The 20,690-nt window shown below is 46.6% G+C and overlaps 1 protein-coding gene across 1 annotated transcript; it reads left to right on the forward strand.

The window, feature by feature from the left end:
• Positions 1 to 549: 549 nt before the first annotated feature.
• On the forward strand, positions 550 to 20,690 carry abtb1 (ankyrin repeat and BTB (POZ) domain containing 1). The gene is made up of 12 exons (XM_007890341.2): positions 550 to 702; positions 3,861 to 3,923; positions 4,752 to 4,807; positions 7,729 to 7,873; positions 8,590 to 8,749; positions 12,218 to 12,263; positions 13,229 to 13,345; positions 14,061 to 14,176; positions 14,900 to 14,998; positions 15,721 to 15,888; positions 19,260 to 19,460; positions 20,068 to 20,690. The coding sequence occupies exons 1-12, from the start codon at positions 647 to 649 to the stop codon at positions 20,272 to 20,274; spliced, it is 1,434 nt and encodes a 477-aa protein (XP_007888532.1). The 5' UTR covers positions 550 to 646; the 3' UTR covers positions 20,275 to 20,690.

The raw sequence follows: 20,690 nt of genomic DNA on the forward strand, positions 1-20,690 counted from the left end.
GCTAACACTTGACGCAGCGCCGGGGGCTGGCGAGCTTGTCCGCGGAGGACCGGTTGGGTTGGAGGGAAGAATCCCTGTCCCGGGGAAGACTCCTATAAACGGGGAAAGTTGAGCGCAAGTCAAGACATTAAAAAAACGGTTCCCCCGAAGTGCGTTGGCAGTTGCGTCGGAGCTGAACCAGCGAACGCAGGCGGCGAACCAGAATAAGTCGCTGTCGACCTCCTTTCTGTAACAGTGAACGCGTAAAGAATTGTGTACATTGTCCACTTACTATTATAAATGTAAATTGTTGTGACACAGAGTCTCTCAGTGTGTGTGTGTGTGTGTGAGAGGGTCAGTGCCTGTCATGCGGCTCCAGGCCTGAGGGTGGCGCTGTGCGTGAGTGTCAGTGCCTGTCATGCGGCTCCAGGCCTGAGGGTGGCGCTGTGTGTGAGTGTCAGTGCCTGTCATGCGGCTCCAGACCTGCGGGTGGCGCTGTGGGAGAATGTCAGCGCTTGTAATGAGGCTCCAGGCCTGCGGGTGGCGCTGTGTGTTTGTGTGTGTGTGTGTGTGAGTGACGCTGTGGGCGGTTGGTTGCGCAGTGACGACGGTGGTTGAGTCACGGTGACAGTGGCCCCGGGAAGGAGGGCGGGAGCTGAGCGGTGCCATGGACATCAGCGACTTGTTTACCAGCTGCCGCAAAGGCGACATCTCCCGAGTCCGGTCAGTCTGAGCCGAGAGTGGGCGGTCAGCGTCAGGGCCCCTGTGTGTGTGTGTGTGTGTGTGGGGGGTCAGTGTCAGGGCCCCTGTGTGTGGGGGGGGGTCAGTGTCAGGGCCCCTGTGTGTGTGTGTGGGGGTCAGTGTCAGGGCCCCTGTGTGTGTGTGTGGGGGTCAGTGTCAGGGCCCCTGTGTGTGTGGGGGGGTCAGTGTCAGGGCCCCTGTGTGTGTGTGGGGGTCAGTGTTAGGGCCCCTGTGTGTGTGTGTGGGGGTCAGTGTCAGGGCCCCTGTGTGTGTGTGGGGGGGTCAGTGTCAGGGCCCCTGTGTGTGGGGGGGGGTCAGTGTCAGGGCCCCTGTGTGTGTGTGGGGGGGTCAGTGTCAGGGCCCCTGTGTGTGTGGGGGGGTTCAGTGTCAGGGCCCCTGTGTGTGTGTGGGGGGGTCAGTGTCAGGGCCCCTGTGTGTGGGGGGGGGGTCAGTGTCAGGGCCCCTGTGTGTGGGGGGGGGTCAGTGTCAGGGCCCCTGTGTGTGTGGGGGGGTCAGTGTCAGGGCCCCTGTGTGTGGGGGGGGGTCAGTGTCAGGGCCCCTGTGTGTGTGTGGGGGTCAGTGTCAGGGCCCCTGTGTGTGGGGGGGGGGTCAGTGTCAGGGCCCCTGTGTGTGGGGGGGGTCAGTGTCAGGGCCCCTGTGTGTGGGGGGGGGTCAGTGTCAGGGCCCCTGTGTGTGTGTGGGGGGGTCAGTGTAGGGCCCCTGTGTGGGGGGGGGTCAGTGTCAGGGCCCCCCTGTGTGGGGGGGGGTCAGTGTCAGGGCCCCTGTGTGTGTGGGGGGGGTCAGTGTTAGGGCCCCTGTGTGTGTGTGGGGGTCAGTGTCAGGGCCCCTGTGTGTGTGTGGGGGTCAGTGTTAGGGCCCCTGTGTGTGTGTGTGGGGGTCAGTGTCAGGGCCCCTGTGTCTGCGGGGGGGTCAGTGTCAGAGCCCCTGTGTGTGTGTGTGGGGTCAGTGTCAGGGCCCCTGTGTGTGTGTGTGTGGGTCAGTGTCAGGGCCCCTGTGTCTGCGGGGGGGGGGGGTCAGTGTCAGGGCCCCTGTGTGTGGGGGGGGTCAGTGTTAGGGCCCCTGTGTGTGGGGGGGGGGTCAGTGTCAGGGCCCCTGTGTGTGTGGGGGGGGGGGGGGGGTGGTCAGTGTTAGGGCCCCTGTGTGTGTGTGGGGGGGGGGTCAGTGTCAGGGCCCCTGTGTGTGGGGGGGGGGGTCAGTGTCAGGGCCCCTGTGTGTGGGGGGGGGGTCAGTGTCAGGGCCCCTGTGTGTGTGGGGGGGGGGGGTCAGTGTCAGGGCCCCTGTGTGCGGGGGGGGGGGGGGGGGGTCAGTGTCAGGGCCCCTGTGTGGGGGGGGTCAGTGTCAGGGCCCCTGTGTGGGGGGGTCAGTGTCAGGGCCCCTGTGTGGGGGGGGGGTCAGTGTTAGGGCCCCTGTGTGGTGGGTGGGGGGTCAGTGTCAGGGCCCCTGTGTCTGGGGGGGGGGTCAGTGTCAGGGCCCCTGTGTGTGGGGGTCAGTGTCAGGCCCCTGTGTGTGTGGGGGGTCAGTGTCAGGGCCCCTGTGTGTGTGTGTGTGTGGGGGTCAGTGTCAGGGCCCCTGTGTGTGTGGGGGGGTCAGTGTCAGGGCCCCTGTGTGTGCGGGGGGTCAGTGTCAGGGCCCCCCTGTGTGTGTGGGGGGTCAGTGTCAGGGCCCCTGTGTGTGGGGGGGGGTCAGTGTCAGGGCCCCTGTGTGTGTGGGGGGGGGGTCAGTGTCAGGGCCCCTGGGTGTGCGGGGGGTCAGTGTCAGGGCCCCTGGGTGTGTGGGGGTCAGTGTTAGAGCCTCTGTGTGTCTGACGTTGATACAATCAAAGTTGTCAAGGTTTTTAGTCATTATAAAAGGTAAAACCAACAGGACTTCCCTGTGAAGTGTAGTAACTGTGCATTTTTCCCCTTGGCTCCGCCCCCGCCCCCCCCAAATAAACCAGGAGACCTTGTGCAGCTTTGCAAAATCTTGTCCGTATTAACAAGTGGCGCGGGCTGCTTGCTGCCTGTTCAATCGCAGGTGCAGTTGACATCTAAAATAGGTGTTTATCTGCATCCAGGCGAGTGAATTGAGTGAGCGATACTTGGGCCGGTAGGTCTGTGCTGCGGGGATGGCAGTAGCCAAACTTGAGAGTGAAGAGTTTAGAAAGTTATTAATATTAATTGTTGCATTTGATATAGCAACTTGTCTCAAGACGTCTCCCAAGCGCTTCGCAGAATATACTGCAGAGTCAATTGGCTGGGTGTTTTGTGGGCGAAACGCGGCAGCCAATTGCGCACAGCAGTGTTCCACAAACAGTCGTTGATTAAATGACTGGAGTATTTTTTTTTGGGGGGGAGGGATTGTTACCCCTGGAAAGCAATCCCTCAAACTAGGTAAACATTTGGAAGCCAATCGAACTAAGTAAACAGCGACGTGTGGAGCGAGGAAATTTGCCTAATGATTCTCTCGCTCGATCTGGGTTTGATTCCCAGGCAGGGCGAAACTTCAGGCAAATTTCCTCGCTTCACATGCCTCTGTTCAGCTAGCAGCAAGTAAGTTGTTATATAGATAGTAAACCAAATCCAGAGACGTTATGTAAAAAAAAAAATTGAACTCGCCTTATTTCTGATGCAAGCGGTTACTGCAATGGTGAAGCTTGTTGGATTCATGGCTGTGTTTCTCTGATGAGTGGTATCTGTTTTTAAACTTCTTTGCTCTTGCTCAGTTTGTTGCTGAACTCAAGACAGGACAGGTTTGGCCCCAGAAACACAAAACCTCATCCGGGAACTGTCCCTGGAAATCGGGGACTTATGGTCACCTTATTATATAGGTTGAGTGACGTTTTGCTCAATGGGGGAAAAGGAAAGTTTTTGAGAAACAATACACTGACACCAGAAGCTGCCTCGTTTGCCTATAAATAGTCACTTCATTCCTCAGGAAATTCCGTGAAGCACTTGGGGATGTCCTCCTGATGTGATAAGGCACTATACCAAATTAAAGTATTATTATTATAACATCTGGCATTTATTCGCGCCCTTTGCCGGACAGAAACCTGGAATCAATGACATAAGTTTGTACCTATGTTTGTACACTAAAATGCCAGTTTAAGGAAGTACCAACAGTACTTCTGTTTTATTTTTCAGTTACTTGGTTGAACAGAGGGACGTGGAACTAAATGTAAAAGATAAATGGGATAGTACCCCGCTGTAAGTACATAATAGTTTTTCTGAGAGCATGGCGTCCTATAATTTCTCTCACATTGCCTACTCTGTGCCTACATGCTACAGTAAAGGATAACATAGATGAAGGCCATTCGTCCATCATGACTGTGTGGTGCTCTGAAAGTTCTCTGTTTAATCACGTTCCCCGAGTAGACAAACTAGTCTGACTGGCGAGGCGGGTAAGAGGCCCTCCCCATGGAATTACATAGAATGATCCGGGACTGAAACAGGCCATTTGACTTAACCAGTGTGTGCTGAAGTTGGTACTCCAACCCTTTATTCCCTTCTTCCTCATGTACGCATTAAGTTTATTCTTAAATACAGTACATTGATGCTTTTTGCTTCAACCACAACATTCCCACCACTATCTGGTGAAGAAGTTCCTCCCAATCTCCCTACAGTGGTATAGGTTACAAGTAATGGAATTAAGTCTCCTACCTTGTACCCCTCACCACCACTGCTATCTTTGTTTGCTCCCATAATATTGTAAGAGTATTTTTAAAATGTAAATATCCATCTATATAGCAATACTCCAGGAACATCCCTCAATCTGCTACCTTAGAGTGTAACCGCAGCATTATTCTGATGTGGTGCCAGGTTATGTTTAGGTTTTAAGCCTCTTGAAATCAGTACTTCATAAATTGCAGTAATTTCATTAACTTGTTTTAAGAGATTTCCTTTATTTACAGATGGGAACTCTCCGCAACAAGGTTTCCTTGATGTTTGAATGCTCGGCAGTTGCTGCCTATTTTAAGGGCAGTGCTAGTTGTAAAATGACTTTGCGCTGTAACACTCGATTTTTTTCATGCCCAGGTATTACGCGTGTCTGTGTGGGCATGAGGATCTTGTACGATACTTGCTCAGCAATGGTATGGACACTTCTAAAACTCTCTGACTTTATGTGTCATGGTTAGAGTGTAAATAAATCATAACTCTTGCATTTCTTATCGCACCCATAATGTCAAAATGTCTCAAGATAATTGTTGACAGGTGTAGTGCCTGTTTATTTATAGGCTTATTTGAGACAGCATTAAGCAGAACATGAATTGCACACATGGAAGAAAGCTTCAAGTCTGATCCCGAAGTTTCTATCATGAGTCTTTGACGATGCACTGCGTTTGTGTGTTTGTTAATTTAGTTATGTGAAAATAGTTTCCCTGACGTCATTGGTTCTCATTTCCTATTAAGCAGTTTTGTTTGAGGCTGTGGGGGTATCTTGTCTCAAACGAGGAAAGATTGAGCCAGAGAATGTGACAACAGTTGATAGCAGCTGAAACCTCAACTTCACTTGTGGAATAACTTGCCCAAGCTTAGATAACTGGTTTGGACTACACTGTACCATCTAGAACAGTAAGTTGTGACTCTGTTGATATATTTAGCAGGGGTTAGAGGGATACGCCTTGCTCGTGTCAGCCTGGCTCACAGTTGTTAGGACTCTCACCTTTGAGTCAGAAGATCTTGGGTTGAAGCCTAACATCAGATCTGCGAGCTCACAGTCTAGGCTGACACTCCAGTACATTGCTGGGGGAGTGCTGCATTGTTGGGAGTTACCGGTTCAGGTTGCAGTTAATGATCCCTTTGCACTCAACAACAGAAAGGAACTTCTCTCCTGGAGTCCGATTAAAATTGGTTATTCACTTCATGGCTGTTTTTGAGACATGGGTGTAACCAAATTAGCTGCTGTGTTTGCTTAACAATATAGAGTCACCACCCAACAGTAATTCCTGTGAAATGCATTGCGACATCCTCCTGACTTGAAAAGTAACAAGTGCGAGCATTATTGTATTTTGTGTAGGCTTTGTGATAGGAAGGTGCTGCAGATAATAATAATAATAATAATAATCCTTGCATTTGATATAGCGCTTTTCACGTCGGGAGGACGTCCCAAAGCGCTTCACAGAACACACTGTAAAGTGAATTGACTGTATATTTGTGGGCGAACGCGGCAGCCAATTGCGCACAGCAATGTCCCACAAACAGTCGTAGATTGAAAATGACCAATTTATTATTGTTTTTGGTTTTGGAGGGATTATTATTAGGCGTGTGGAGTAAGGAAACTTGCCCAAGGTTTCGCCCTGCCTGAGATGGGTCACGATGAGGTAATCAGGTGGGTGGATGGCCTAATACTGTTACCGTAATTTACTGGAGAGGAAATGTGTTGGTTAAATGGCCTGGAGTGTGATTCACACATCAGTGAAGTATGTCGCAAGAAGTTCGACAAGCAGTTTTCTCAAATACCCACTCAACAACAGCTTACATTTATACAGTGTCTTTCACATCAGAAAGATGATCAAAGCACTTTCCATAGCAGCCGATGCACTAAATATTGATAAATAATCCTTGTATTAGCTCATTGTCATGTCCTTGAGATGTCTCAAAACACTTGACAATATACTGTAAAGTTGATTGACTGTAATTTGTGGGCAAAACCCGTGAGGCACTGTGATTATGATAAGACACTATAAACTGCTCACCTCATCATGAGCTATTAAAAGAAGTTAAATGAGGAGCTATTAAAATGCCCATGTTCGCATGTGTGTCTTGTATCCTGACTGAATGTCTTGCTCCCTCCCTTCCCTCCGCTCATCCTGACCATTTCCCCCCTGTTCGGGTCCTGACCCAACTGTCCAGCGCCTTGGGACGTCCTCCCGATGTGAAAGGCGCTCTATAAATGAAATCTTGTTGTTGTTGTCTGTCAGACACCAAGTCCTGGATGAGAGCTAACTTTCTTCAGTTGAACATCAACAAGACCGAGACCCTCCTGATTGGCTCCCGTCAGCGCCTCCACACCTTAGGCGTTGACAGCATCACCATCCATGGATGCACACTGCACCTTACTAAGCCAGTCCGGAACCTTAGCGACTTGTTTGAACCCTCAACTATTCTTTCTACCCCACATCCGTGTCATGACCTGCTCTGCTTTCCCGCACCTCCGCAACATCGCCTGGCTCCGGCCCTGTCTCACACCGCAAGCTGTCGAAACCCTCATACACACATTCATTACATCAAGGCTTGACTATGCAAGCTCCTTGCTTGTTGGCCTCCCCAACTCCTCCCTACATAGGCTGCAGATCATCCAGAACTCTTCAGCCCGTGTCCTCTCCCGCACCAAGCTCCGTGATCCTATTACTCATCCTCGCCCAATTCCTGGCTTTCCATCACACCATTCAGGATACCATTCAAGATCCAGATCCTCACCTTCAAAGCCTTCCATGGTCTTGCTCCCCCCTACCTCTGCGACCTCCTAACGCCCTACAATCCTGCCCACTCCCTCCGCTCAGCGGGCTCCGGTCTGCTTCATGCCCACCTTGCCCGCCCCACCATTGGCCTTCTGCCACTCCATCCTGCACCCCCACCTTCTGGAACTCCATCCTGCAATTCCTCCGCCTCGCCCCCTCCCTTGCCTCCCTCAAGACCCATCCCAAGACCCTCCTCTTCGACGTGCTTTCGATCACCCTGATTTACCCTCACCTGCCCTCCACCCTCCCCAATCCCGACCCCCAGCTCGGGTCCAAAACTCTGACTGTTCAGCGCCTTGGGTGTCCTCCCGATGTGAAAGGCGCTATACAAATCTAATTTTGTTGTTGTTGTTCGGTCACCTCTTGCTGTGCGGTTATGTGCCATTCTCCACAACATTTAGCAAGACAGTGTTGTGATCCACTTCATGTTGTTAAATGTTACCTTTGTGAAGCGTGATTCTTTGAATCAGCAAATTAACTGTTTAAATTAAGTTTCTAATTGGCTGTGGCTGAAACAATCCTACTTTATACTGGAATCCATTGTATTACAGGCGCAAAATGCGAGGCCAACACATTTGATGCTGAGCGCTGTTTGTATGGAGCGCTCAACGATTCCATTCGGCGGCTGTTGAAAGAGTACAAACAGATCACAGCCAAGGGCATGCAGAGGGATTACTATGATGACTTTCTGCAAAGGTAGGAACTTGTGTTTGGTAGCGGTGTGGTCTGCTTGTAAACATCGCTACATACATTAATCTTTTCATGGAACGGAACTGAAACCCTGAGTGAGTGGAAAAAATTTAATGTTCATAACTTGTATGCTGCAGTTAATAAAAGAATAGTGATTCAATTTGCTCTCCGTACTTTATACTGCTTAGTAAATGCATGCAGGTACCGGGCCATATTGACCCTTTGAGCAAAGTTGCAGGTTTGAATCCCAGTTCGTACAGAGTTGGTTGTTCTAAGCTGTGGAATGACATTTGGTTAAATGACCCCGGGTTAGGAAAGGGCAAGCCAGCCGAGGATTTCACTCCACTGTCAAAACGCCAGCTGACACTCACGGTCAAAGCTGGTATGAATAGCATCCTCACTCGAAGACGATATCCAAGGCACTTAAAGACTTATTTTACATTTCTAATTTAGAACAAGTGTTCACTGATCATTTTGTTTGTTTAAAACTTGCATGTGAAGCTTGAATTCAGTTTAACTGAATTTTGCCTCAAATTTTTGACAAACTCTACATTCTTTGACAGAACATCTGAGCCACAAATAATCTACGAGAATGGCAGTCAATGGGTAATCCCTGAAGAATGATCATTTTCAAATGATGTAGCTTAAATGCAACAGTATAGGGCTCAAAGATAGATATTGTGGCTTTTTAAACAGTGACCTTTTTTGTTTCTCTGGAGCAGGTTGCTTGAACAAGGTCGTTACAGTGACGTTGCCTTTATAGTTCACGGAGAAACATTCAAAGCCCACCGATGTGTGCTGAACGCACGATCAAATTACTTTGCCGAAATGTTTCAGACCAAGTGGAAGGGAAAGAATGTGATTGCTCTCAAGAACCCTTTGGTAAGATGCTCATTAATGACTTCACTGACGCTGGGCAACTTGAGAGAGAGAAGCCTTCAGTTTCTTTTGATTAATGCCTGCCCATTCTTTTGTCTACACTTGTTAAACGCTCTGGGATGCTATCCTGTGTGAGAGGTGCTAAGTAAATGCACATTGTTGTTGTTAAAGCCTCTCACCTCACACAGTGTGTAGGTTTGTGTAATTGTATGCTGGATTGTGGGATGTAGGCTTGAATTCCATTAGTTACTGTCTATGCCAGCACTTCAAACTAATGTATTGTCAGTCTAGCTCAGTTCGTAGCACTTTTACCTCCGGATCAGAAAGTTGTGGGTTCAAGCCCAAAGTCAGGACTTTAAACTCATTTAGTCTAGGCTAATAACTCTGTTGCAATGCCGGGGGAGCATTGCATTGTCAGAGGTGCCATCCTTCAGATACAATGTTAAACCAAGTTTCCGTCTGTTTGTGCAGGTGGACTTTAAACATCCCACTATTCGAACAGAGTAGGGAGTTCCTCCTGGTATCATGGCCAACAATCTCCTGAATAAAATTGGTCATTTGCTTTATGGCTATTTGTGGAATATTGCTTTCTACAAACTGACTGACACATTCGCCTACAAAATACAGTCACTGCTCTTCAAATTATATCCTTCGAATGCTTTGGGACATTTCGACAATGTGACCCAGATGCTGTATCGACTGCAAGGGTTGTTATTTTTATGTGACGTGTTTCGTAAGCAGACTTTGAGGTGATAAGGCTCTGTGTCAAATGCAGGTGACGTGACATAATTGGTACCATGAGGAGCCCAAAGCCCGAGCTGTTAACATGACCCTTAATCTGTATGTATGTGGAGTATGGAGTTCATTTTGTGGACCTTGGGTAAAAACCTCAGGAGAATGACTTTCCTGGGAGCCAGTTGCTATTGTTAAGAACATCAAACAGCTGCACACTCACTGTGCTCGTCGTTTGAATGGCATCTGTAACCATGGCTGCAGCCTCAGCACCACAGCCCTAAAATATTCAACAGTCAACACTGAAACAATACTTCGACAGCGAGAAATCCCCAATTAGGCAAAGGAACTTGTCATCAGATATCAGGCGTGAGCACAGCTGGCCTTAAGCTTTTGGAGGAGCTTTTCTTTACCCTCCCCCTTCCCAGAGAGCCGTATTGAACCAAAAATCTTTTCTTGTAAGATGTACATTTAACATAGTAACTAGGTGAATACCTGGGCGGAAGGGGCCTAGCTATGATAAGAAGCTTGGTAGACGGATTACATTTCTTAGAGATGAGCAGGTGAAGGGGTGATATGGGTGAGTTCTTTAAAGTAACAAAGCATTATCACATAGTGTGACATCTTGGAGCATTTTAGCATCAGGATTCGTTATGAGGCAAGGGAGGAGAAGTTGAGTCGAGAGGCAACATAGGCAGAGAGAAAGGATTAAAATATCCAGCATTGCTTAATGAATTAGTGGAGCAAGCTGAATGGCCTCCCCTTGTTTCTGTGAAGCTTGACAGCGCTAATAATAATAATCTTTGCATTTACTATAGTGTTTTATCACATCTTTGAGACGTCTCCAAGCGATTTACAAAATATACTGTAAAGTGAATTACCTGCATATTTTGTGGGCGAAACACGGCAGCCAGTTGCACTCAGCAGTGTCCCACAAACAGTCGTGGATTGAAGTGACCAATTTATTACTTTTTTGAAAGAATCACTACCCCCAGAAAAGCGATCCGCCAATCGACTAACAACTGGGTTCCTACTTATTGCTAGGTAAACAAAGGCGCGTGGAGCAAGGAAACCTGCCCAGCGTTTCGCCCAGCTAGGAGTCGAACCCAGGTCTCTCGCTTGCGAGGCGAGTGCTCTAACCACAAGTGGTGTGTGTAAATGGAATACTCCAGTGTGACTTGTTACAGTGCTAGTCTGTGTGTCGGCAGGCAGGTTGTGTAAAACATACTAAATTGAAAGTGCTGTTCAAGGAGGCGGATTTTGCTCCCGAGTTCTGAGAGCATTGTTTTATTGACTGTTTTCCTAGTCTGCCCTACCTGCGAGAGGATTTCCAGGAACAATCAACAGCCAAATTTTATTAGCTTTATTTTTGGTGATACCCTGAGGCGAGTTGTTGGGACCCTGAAAGGGTGGAGGAAGCCAATTTGAGAACCACTTTTAAGAGAGAAGTAGGTAATTATTTGGGGAGGACAAGTTTGCAGCGCTATGGGGAGAGGGATTGATTTGGAAGCTCTTTTCAAAGAGCCGGCACAGACACAATGGGCCAAATGGCCTCCTTCTGTGCTGTACAATTCTATGAAATATGAAACACTCTTTGATCCTTTCGTCAATCTGAGCTGGTTGCTAGTTTTTCTCCGTTACTTTTACACACCCTTAATCCATTTTACTAGAAACCAAAAGGCCTCAAATGAATTGAAACGAATCAGTTTAATTCACAAGATGAAAAAAATCTTATCTGCTTGCGTAATTTGAAACAAACTAGATTTCTGTTTACCAGATCGGATACTCTGGAGTGTGTTTTGTTCAAAGCTAGAGTTAAGATGAAAGAGTTAAGTTGAAGGTTAACTTCTCAAAAGTCCTTGCGCAATCTGTTTGGTAAACATGAACTTGTCCACACTAAGTGCTGTAGGAGCGCTTTATTTGGATGTGGCCCAATATTATCTCCTCATTGCAGACCTCTCACAGTGCTGCATTGGAGTCTCAGCCTAAATTCTGAGTTCAGGGAGCTTAGACCCACAAGCTTCTGACTCCCAAGGCGAGAGTGATACCGAAGGAGCCAAGCTGACCTATTCTGCCCAAGTCATTTTCATTAAACATTTATCTCAGTATTAGCTTTAAGAGAAGATATAACCAGACATTAACCAATGTGGAGTTCACTTTTACTGCTGATGTGAAAAATCCCCAACAGAGGTAGTGTGCAAGTGGTCTGTTTCCTGTTTTAGGGAGACACAGGTGAACCCGGGGTAATAATACCCTCTCTGCCGTCGCCCCACAGCAGCACAGGTGAGATCAGTAACTCATCCTGTAGAGGTTTGTAAGAGCATCTTGCACTCTATACATAGCTACTACAGTGGCATTGTACAGTGACTATGTGCCTCTGTTAAGCCAGCAGTAAGTAGGAATAGGAACCCAGTTGTTATTCGATCGGCGGATCACTTTTCTGGGGGTAATAATTCGTTAAAAAAAAATACTAAATTGATCACTTCAATCCACGACTGTTTGTGAGACACTGCTGTTTGCAATTGGCTGCCCGTTTCGCCCACAAAATATACCGTCAATTCACTTTACAGTATATTTGTGAAGCACTTTGAGACGTCTCGAAGACATGATAAGGTGCTGTATCAAATGCAAGGATTAATATTATTGTGTACATGGATATTTTTATATTATAGTGTTCTTATATACATTATAAAAACACTTAAAATGCAGTCTATCTTATATTTCTGTTTCATTTCACAGGTTAATCCCATGGCTTTCCAAGCACTTTTGCAGTATCTCTACACAGGTGTGTAGCAAGCTGCCACATTCACCCAGTATTTGGAGAAACTAATGTGAAGTTCACTTAAATACCGATTTAGAGTATCCATCTATGTTTTATATAATCACTTTGACTAAAAAAAAATGCATGGCAGTTATATAATGATCCTTGCAGTTGATATAGCAGTTATCACATTGTCAAAACGTCTTGAAGCATTTTACTCTAAAGATTTTACTGTAAAGTTTTAGTAACTGTATTTTTAGGTTTAACTGTTCAGTTATCACTAAATGCGTTGATACCAAGACCTGTAGGAATGTTTATCCAAATTTGGGCCAGTATTGTCTCTGTGTTAGCCCAGTCCTGTCATTCACCGGGGAAAATCAATCTAATGGTACGTATATAAGGGAGAAGGGAATAGAGCACTGGTGGTCAACGTTTTTGTTGGTCCACAAAATAAATTTTCTTGATTGAATATTTCTTGAAAAATTCAAGAGAAACCTGGAAACAAACTACCGATTGAACACTGATTTACCTGGACTTGTGCAAATAATGGCCCATTGGAACGAAGCTTGGCTGGCATTGGAAGAGGGTTAGGGAAGAGGGGTGGAAGATCCTACAGAGTACAAACACCAACACGGACTAGTTGAGCCGAAAGGCCTGTTTCCATGCTGTACAGTCTGTGTGATTCTATGTAATTTAATTTTGCGTGTCCCATTAAGAATTTAACTTGTCGATATTTTGTAAGAAGTGACCACAGACTAGCAGTTGTCAATTTGTGGTGTATATAAACAATCCAGTCATCTGATACAGCGTCTTTCAAATCGGGAAGAAGCCTCAAAGCACTTCAAGGATTTACTCTGAAGTATAGTGACTGCATTTTTATAGGCAAAGATAACTGTAGCTGGTAGCTGGTTGAAGCACTGGTTCTAAAGGATGCGATGGAGGCTACAGACATTTTACATCCCTTCATGCTTACAACTTTCTTTCCACAGGCCACCTAGATATTGAAGTTGGAAATATTGAAGACTTAAAAATCTTAGCAAAGCAATGCAAACTGCAATTGCTGATTGATGAACTGGAAAACAAATGTAAAAAAGTCTATGAATTTGGTAAGATTTTTCAGTCCTTGCTTTCTTATTGGAAGGTCTTGATTCTCCCCACTCCCCTGATAGGCCCTGGGCTGGACAACTTGGAGACAGGCTGAGTGATTATGGAGAGGGCAACCACTCAGTCAGCGGCTCAATATGGTCAGACATTGGCAGAGGCTTGGGTTCAAATTCACTTCTTGTGTCACTGACCTGGAAAAACTAGATGCTTATTGCCCTTTATTGAATTCTTCGATTGTAAAAATCTGTTCATTTGATGTAACGTCTTTTATGTTGAGAGGACATCTCAAAGTGCTTCACAGAATTTACTGTGGAGTGCAGTGACTGAATTTTGAGGTGTGGTTATTTTAAAACTGAGTTTTCCAGATATTTTTTGTCCCAAGATTATTCCTATAGACGGCAGAGCACTGGCGGGGTCACATGTTCACACTCCCCATTTTCTGGGCTATGGGGAGTGGTAGGTCATGTCACAGGAATAGCGACGCCAATGACCGAGTCTATGCTTTAACGTTCGGCTTGTGAAAACAATGAAAATCCTAATTTAAAGTTAACAACAGATAAAGTTGGGAGATGAATGAAGCCAAATTTTCAGTGTAAATTTTCTCCCCAAGTTTTACGGTTTCCGGAAGTTTATACAAATCTTTTTGTTTGCTTTGCATTTGTTGATGTAGCGTTAACAACAGAGTCTGGATCCATTGCTGGCTCATTTGTTTTACAGTCTCCTCCAAGCCTGGGACTTGTGTGACAGTTCTGACCCTGGATACTCAGGAAAACTGCACATTGCAGGATGACCTGGCTATTCTCGCTGATTGTGCCCTTCCCGCAGAGCTGCGGGTAGGTATACAACCTCATTACTGTTTCTTACCATATAACTCTGAAGGTTTTGTTTAGGACGAGCGATCAATCAACCACAGTAATGAGTGGAAAGAGAGGAATATATCAAAATACAGGGTGACCAACAGTCGTGATACTGTTACAATGTCTAATAAGTCTTAGAGAAATGATGATAGTTTTTTTTATATAGATAATAGCGTAGATATTGCGACGTTTTGGTCACGCTGTATATTACACCATCTTGTCGTCTTTTCCACCACCTCCTCATGTGCTCTCCTCCTGATCAGTTGCAAGGAAGAGTGGCGTTTGGGGGAGAGTTCCGAAGAACAGTTTTATAAAGTGCAGAATCCTTGAATTGTTGTATGGATGAAGTATTTGCATACATGGGAGAACAATATTTATATGGCTTAAGAGCGCATCTTTTGCATGGGAATTGTGTGTGTGTGTTTGGGAGTGGTGTTTATGTGTGTGCATCTCTCGGTGTGAGAGTGGGAACTGTGTGTGTATGTATGGGAGTTGTGTGTGAGTGTGTGTATCTAGGTATGGGATGTGTGTGTACATATGGGGAGTGCCTGGAGTTAACTGATGGTTATCAAATATCAAGGTCTAATTTAGAAGCCTTGTCGTCCACCCTTCACTTAAATTAACTCCTCCAGGATTACATGCAGCTAGACTAATTGGATTGTGCTATTGATTTGTAATAAAATCCTCTTTCTGTCCCAGGTTGGTTTTGGGGAATTGCCATTCGACAGCACAGATAACTTCAGCAGCTACCCTGATTTGTGCTTCAGGGTGAAAGGCTATAACTTCCTCTGTCACAAGGTTTGTGAGAGCCCTGAAACAACTAGTTCATTAGAATGCCCTTGCTGTTCACCCACTGAATCGTTCTGGCTCCGACTGAGATCCAAGTCGAGCATTAAAAATTTATTTGCCGCTCGTTAAATAAAAACATCATTTGCTTTGAAGCAGAATTCCTGCAGAGCGGTGCAAGTACTCCTATCCACTCGGGCTCCTCTCTCTGGCCTTGTTCCTAACCCCCTACCAACCTGTCCGCTCCCTCCGCTTAGCGGGCTCCAGCCCTGCTTCACGTCCCCCAGCTTGCCCGCCCCACCATCTGCATGCGTGCCTTCAGCCTCTCTCCCCTCACCTTCTGAAACTCCATCTCACAGTCCCTCTGCCTCGCCCCCTCCTTTGCCTCCTTCAAGCCACGTATCAAGACTCCTCTTTGACCGTGCCTTTGGTCACCCTCCTGCCCCTACCCTCCCAGCCCGCCACCCCATCTGACACCATCCACCAGCTCGGGTGCGGATCCCTGACTGTCCAGCACCTTGGGATGTCCTCCTGACGTGAAAGGCACTATACAAATGTAATTTGTTGTTCTTGTGTCCCCTCGTGCTCCTCTCTCCAGTCTCCTATCCTGTGAGGTATCTGCCATTCCCACAGGTACCCTGACCCTCTCCTCCTCAGATAGCAGTGAGGCAAGGAAGAGGGATTGGAACACTGCCTCAGCACCGTGGACAATTGTGTCGCTTTATTCTTTGCAGGCGTTTTTCTGTGGTCGCAGTGATTATTTCAGAGCTTTGCTGGAGGATCATTTCTGTGAGAGTCAGGAACTTCAGAGTCAGCCCAGCATCCCCATGATCAGCCTCCACAATATCACTGAGGAAATCTTCATCAGACTCCTTTACTACATCTACAGTGATGAGACTGAGGTAAGATGCAATGCTTTCAGATGCCCTGTGCTGTTTTAGTAATAAACTTAGAATCGTAGAATCCTACAGCACAGATGGAGGCCATTTGGTCCAACAGCTCTTTGAAAGAGCTATCCCAATTAGTTCACACCCCTGCTCTTTACCCATAGCCTGGCCATTTTTTTCTTTTCGAGTATATATACAATTCCCTTTTGAAACTTCCAGTCAAAGGGACTCGGGTTGAGTCCCGGGTGGGGCAAAACCTTAGGCGAGTTTCCTTTCTCCACACGCCTTTGTTTACCTCGCAGTAAATAGGAACGCGGTTATTAATGATTGGCCGATTGCTTTCCAGAAATATTAATCCCTCCAAAAAAAATGCCGTTACTCAATCCATAACTGTTTGTGGGACACTGCTGTGTGCAATTGGCTGCCACGTTTCATCCACAAAATACACTTTCCAATATATTCGGAGAAACTTTTTGAGACGTCTCAACGACATGATAAGGCGCTGTACGAAATGCAAGGATTATTATTACACCATCCTGATTTGTGTATCTAGTTATGAGCAACTAGTTTTTGTCAGAATATCAGAATAATATTTGTTTTTATTCTCCCTGTATAACAAGGTTCGCATTGCAAAAAAAAAATGCAATTTTACACATTTATGAATAAATGTGCTTAAAAAAATAAGCAGCACATTTGAAATCGATTCCCACTTCTTGCCTCCCCTTGTGCAATATTTGAAGTGTGCCACCAGGTGCCAGCATAGCTTGCTGTGCTCTACAATTCAACTTGCACATTGAGAAGTGGATTTGAATATAGAATCCATTAGAAATGTGGCACGCTTTGCCCCTACACAGTAGGAGTCCGTTCAGCCCATTATTTTGTTCTGCCGTTTGTTCCTTCAAGAAACAAAGCATCCTAATTCTAATTCCCTGCTCATTCCCCGTCTAATCCCCTTCCTCTGCCCTTGCCTGTCCAATTATATTTTAAAATGCACCAATCGACTCTCACAGTAACAACGCCTCTGACAAATTATTCTATCTCTGCTGACATTCCTCTGGGTGTTCTTCCAAACCTCTCCAAGTCATCTCCAAATCACAAGCTCGAATCCATGCCCTCTTGGCCTCGAACCCTCGAAAGAGTTGCAAAGATTGTAACGATAATTGATGCATCCAAAAAAAATCTTCAAACAAAACACCAAGTTGTGCTGGAGGAAGCTGTAACGTGTGATCTCCAGGGTTACAGGCAGTTACACACCTGTTGTTGTACCCTGGCTGGTTGCCAGTTGAAATCTCTCTCTGGAATAGAGACTCTGAAGGAGAAGCAGAAGGTGATCGGGGGAGTCGGAGGTAGTTTATCAGGTTTGTCTACTTGTCCAGCCACCTTTAACGGTTTGTTTATGTGACCACCCCAGGTCTCTCTGTTCCTGCATCCCCACAAAATATACAGTCAGTTCACTTTACAGTATATTCTGTGAAGCGCTTTGCGACGTCTCGAAGACGTGATAAGGCTCTGTATCAAGTGCAAGGATTATTATTATGTGTCTCTGCTACCACATCATGCCAATAGATACATGGTGCTAACATTGCAGCGAGCCTACTTGTCGATGGCAGATTGTATGTGTTGTTGACTTTGTTGCAAAGTGAGCCAACTGCTCAAATCATTTCCTCTTTTTCCTTCCCTATCCTTGCAAAACAAAATATGCTTTCACTTGCTATTAATGGTTCTGAGTTACCAAGATCACCGAACTTCCCTGTGTGACAGGGGATTGCGTATTCAAACCTCCACTAGCATTAATCATTGAGGAGACAACCCAGCCGCAGGCGCTGAAGCTCAGACCTGAGGTGTATGTGTCATTACTGAACATTTCAGTGTGAATCATTTATTCTGTGTGACTTATTTTTATCATCTTTTGGGGTTTTGAGGTCCTGTAGTGTATTGGTTAGAGCAATCGCCTCGCAAACGAGAGGACCTGGATTCGATTCCTGGGCAGGGCAAAAGCTTAGGCAAGTTTCCTTACTTACTCCACACGTCTCTGTTTATCTAGCAGTGAGTAGGAACCTGGTTGTTAGTCAATAGGCAGATAGCTTTTTCCGGTGTATTAATCTCTTAAAAAAATACTAATAATTTGATTACTCAATCAATGATTGTTTGTGGGACATGGCTGTATGCAATTGGCTGCCCGTTTCGCCCACTAAATATACAATCAATTCACTTTACTGTAATATTCTGTGGAGCGCTTTGAGACGTCTCGAAGACCTGATAAGGCGCTATATCAAATGCGAGAATTATTATTTATTATAGATGCCTGAGGCAGAGGCACCCGGAGGAGAGCGCGGTGAGGGCAAGAGTGATTGAGAAGGTAACAAGGGTGTGGGGTTGGTGTAAGGGGGAAACAGCTAGCGAAGGCAAAGAAGACGGACTTAACATGCATGACTGGGGAGAGGGCAGTAATGGCTGGTGCGGTGATTATCTCACTGGCAGGTCTGACCTTCCCTTGATCATTTCTTTTAACAGAAGGTGGCAGCTTAGGCTAGTTTCCTGATTCCACACACCTCTGTTTACCCAGCTGTAAGTAGGAACCCAGTTGTTGGTCGATTGGCGGATCGCTTTTCCGAGAGTAATAATCCCTTCAAAAAAATAAATAAATAATAATTTGGCCACTCAATCCACGACTGTTTGTGGGACACTGCTGAGCGCAATTGGCTGCCGCGTTTCGCAAGACGGAAGCCATATTCTTTGGCTCCTGTCAATATCTTCTCTCCTGTGGGTCTGAACTCCTCAACCTCCCCGTGCTCTCCCTCAGACTTACCGAGCTCGCGCGCAATTTAAGCGTCAGGTTTGATCCCCAGCTTTCTTTTCTACCCCACATCCGTTCCCTGACCAGGACCTGCTTTTTTCCATCTCTGCCACATTGCCTGTCTCCGTCCGTACACAATGTCAGGGCCAGTGATACAACCAACACAGTCGAAACCCTTGTCCACGTCTTTGTCACCTCCCGGCTGGACTATTCCTCACTGGTCTCCCCAGCTCCACCATAGGTGGTTCTGTGTTCAGCCACTACTTTCGAACTCTATCCCTCAATCCCTCTGCCCTGCCCCCTCCCTCCCCACTTACAAATCCTGCCTAAAGACCTTCATTTTTGATGGTGCTTACGGTCACCTCACTCTTCCACTGGCTCGGTGTCAGACTCCGCCACTGTGAAGTGCTTTGGGACGCTACAGCACGTGAACGGCGCTATATAAATGCAAGTTGTTGGTGGTATTGGTGGTGTTCATGATTCCACTGTATCAGTTGCCAGCATTGGCTGCATGATTGAGAAGTTGCAGCGCCCTGCAGTGGAATATCACAGATGTTTTACAGATGTTTTCTCCCTTCTCTGTTTGCAGTTACCTCCAGAGATTGCCTTTGAGGTGCTGTGCGTGGCTGACATGTACCTTCTGCCCGGCTTAAAGAGGCTCTGTGGGAAAACACTGGCCCTGACATTGTGTGAGGACAATGTACTCAATGTCTGGAAAACAGCAAAGCTCTTCAGACTTACCAGGCTAGAAGACCAGTGCACAGAATATATGGCTAAAATTGTCGAGAAGGTAAGTTTTGGGCTGACGTGCAGCAATTGTGATTTTAATGTTATTTCCAGATTCAGGCAATAATAACAATAAAAAAAATCCCTGAGTTTGACATAACGCTTTCAGATCGAGAGGACTGATACCACTAACGTTTCAATATGAAGAGCTGCCAAGTGCCCACATCTTGGCATGTGGTGGGGGCATTGGAATCATTTGGGGGTGCGAAAGAGAAGGCAATCACCTTGTGTGAATGGGCTGACTTCCCCTTCATCACCTTAGTTCTGATTTTGAAGTCTTATCTTGTCCCGAGATTCCCCATCTAGAGTGAGGATGCGTTCTCTATTCCCTTCGTCAATTCCCTTCATTATTTTGATCACTGCCATCAGATCACCCCATGAACCACAACAGTAAATTCCCAGTTTGCTCAGCATTCTATCATACTCGAGTCCTTTCACCTCCACTATCATCCTGGTGAACTGCTGCCGAGGTTTCCTCGCTCCATCCATTCTCAACTGGGGCTGAACTTAAACGAGATCTGACCCAGCGCGCACAGATTGGGAATCCTGTCAATATCTTTTTAATGCCTCAATTGCAGTCACCAACTCAGTTTTCCGGTTGTCCTCTGCAGCTTGTAGAATCGGAAGAGTTTGCTCAAGCGGTGAGAGACGATGCTGAGTCGGTGAAGGCCCGAGAAGAGACGGACTCTGTGCCTCTGGTGGATGACATACGTTTCCATATCACCAGCAACGTGCAGACTTACAGTGCCATCGAGGAGGCCAATCAGAGGCTGGAAGCATTGGAAGAGCTGCTGACCAGATTGGAACTCGAGTGTTAAACGTCGCTCTCTCTCGCTCGCTCACCTCATGGCAAACATCAACACTGAGCCACTCCACTTTCCATTTATTTTCCCTCAACTCAACGACATTTCAATTAGCAGCTCTCATGTTGAGGATCAGAATATTCATTATAAAGACCTCGTTCCTTTTGTTGGCCTTTATGAAACCAACACGGTGGAACCTATACAGGATTCTCCAATTGGTACGGCCCAAATTCGGCCCCTATGCAGTTTGTTCTAGCCCTTGCACTTTTGTTCACCTTGCAGATGCCCCTGGTCCATGCAAAGTTTCAAGCAGCTGAACTAGTTCCTAAAGTAACTCAGGCACTTTACTAAAGGTCATCTCAGCTCAAAACACCTGTCTTTGCTGGGCAAGCACAGCATGTCAGAACCCACTGTGAACTCTTAGTCATGAT

Source organism: Callorhinchus milii, unplaced genomic scaffold (genome assembly GCF_018977255.1).
Source record: "Callorhinchus milii isolate IMCB2004 unplaced genomic scaffold, IMCB_Cmil_1.0 Scaffold12, whole genome shotgun sequence".
NCBI classification, from domain to species: domain Eukaryota; kingdom Metazoa; phylum Chordata; class Chondrichthyes; order Chimaeriformes; family Callorhinchidae; genus Callorhinchus; species Callorhinchus milii.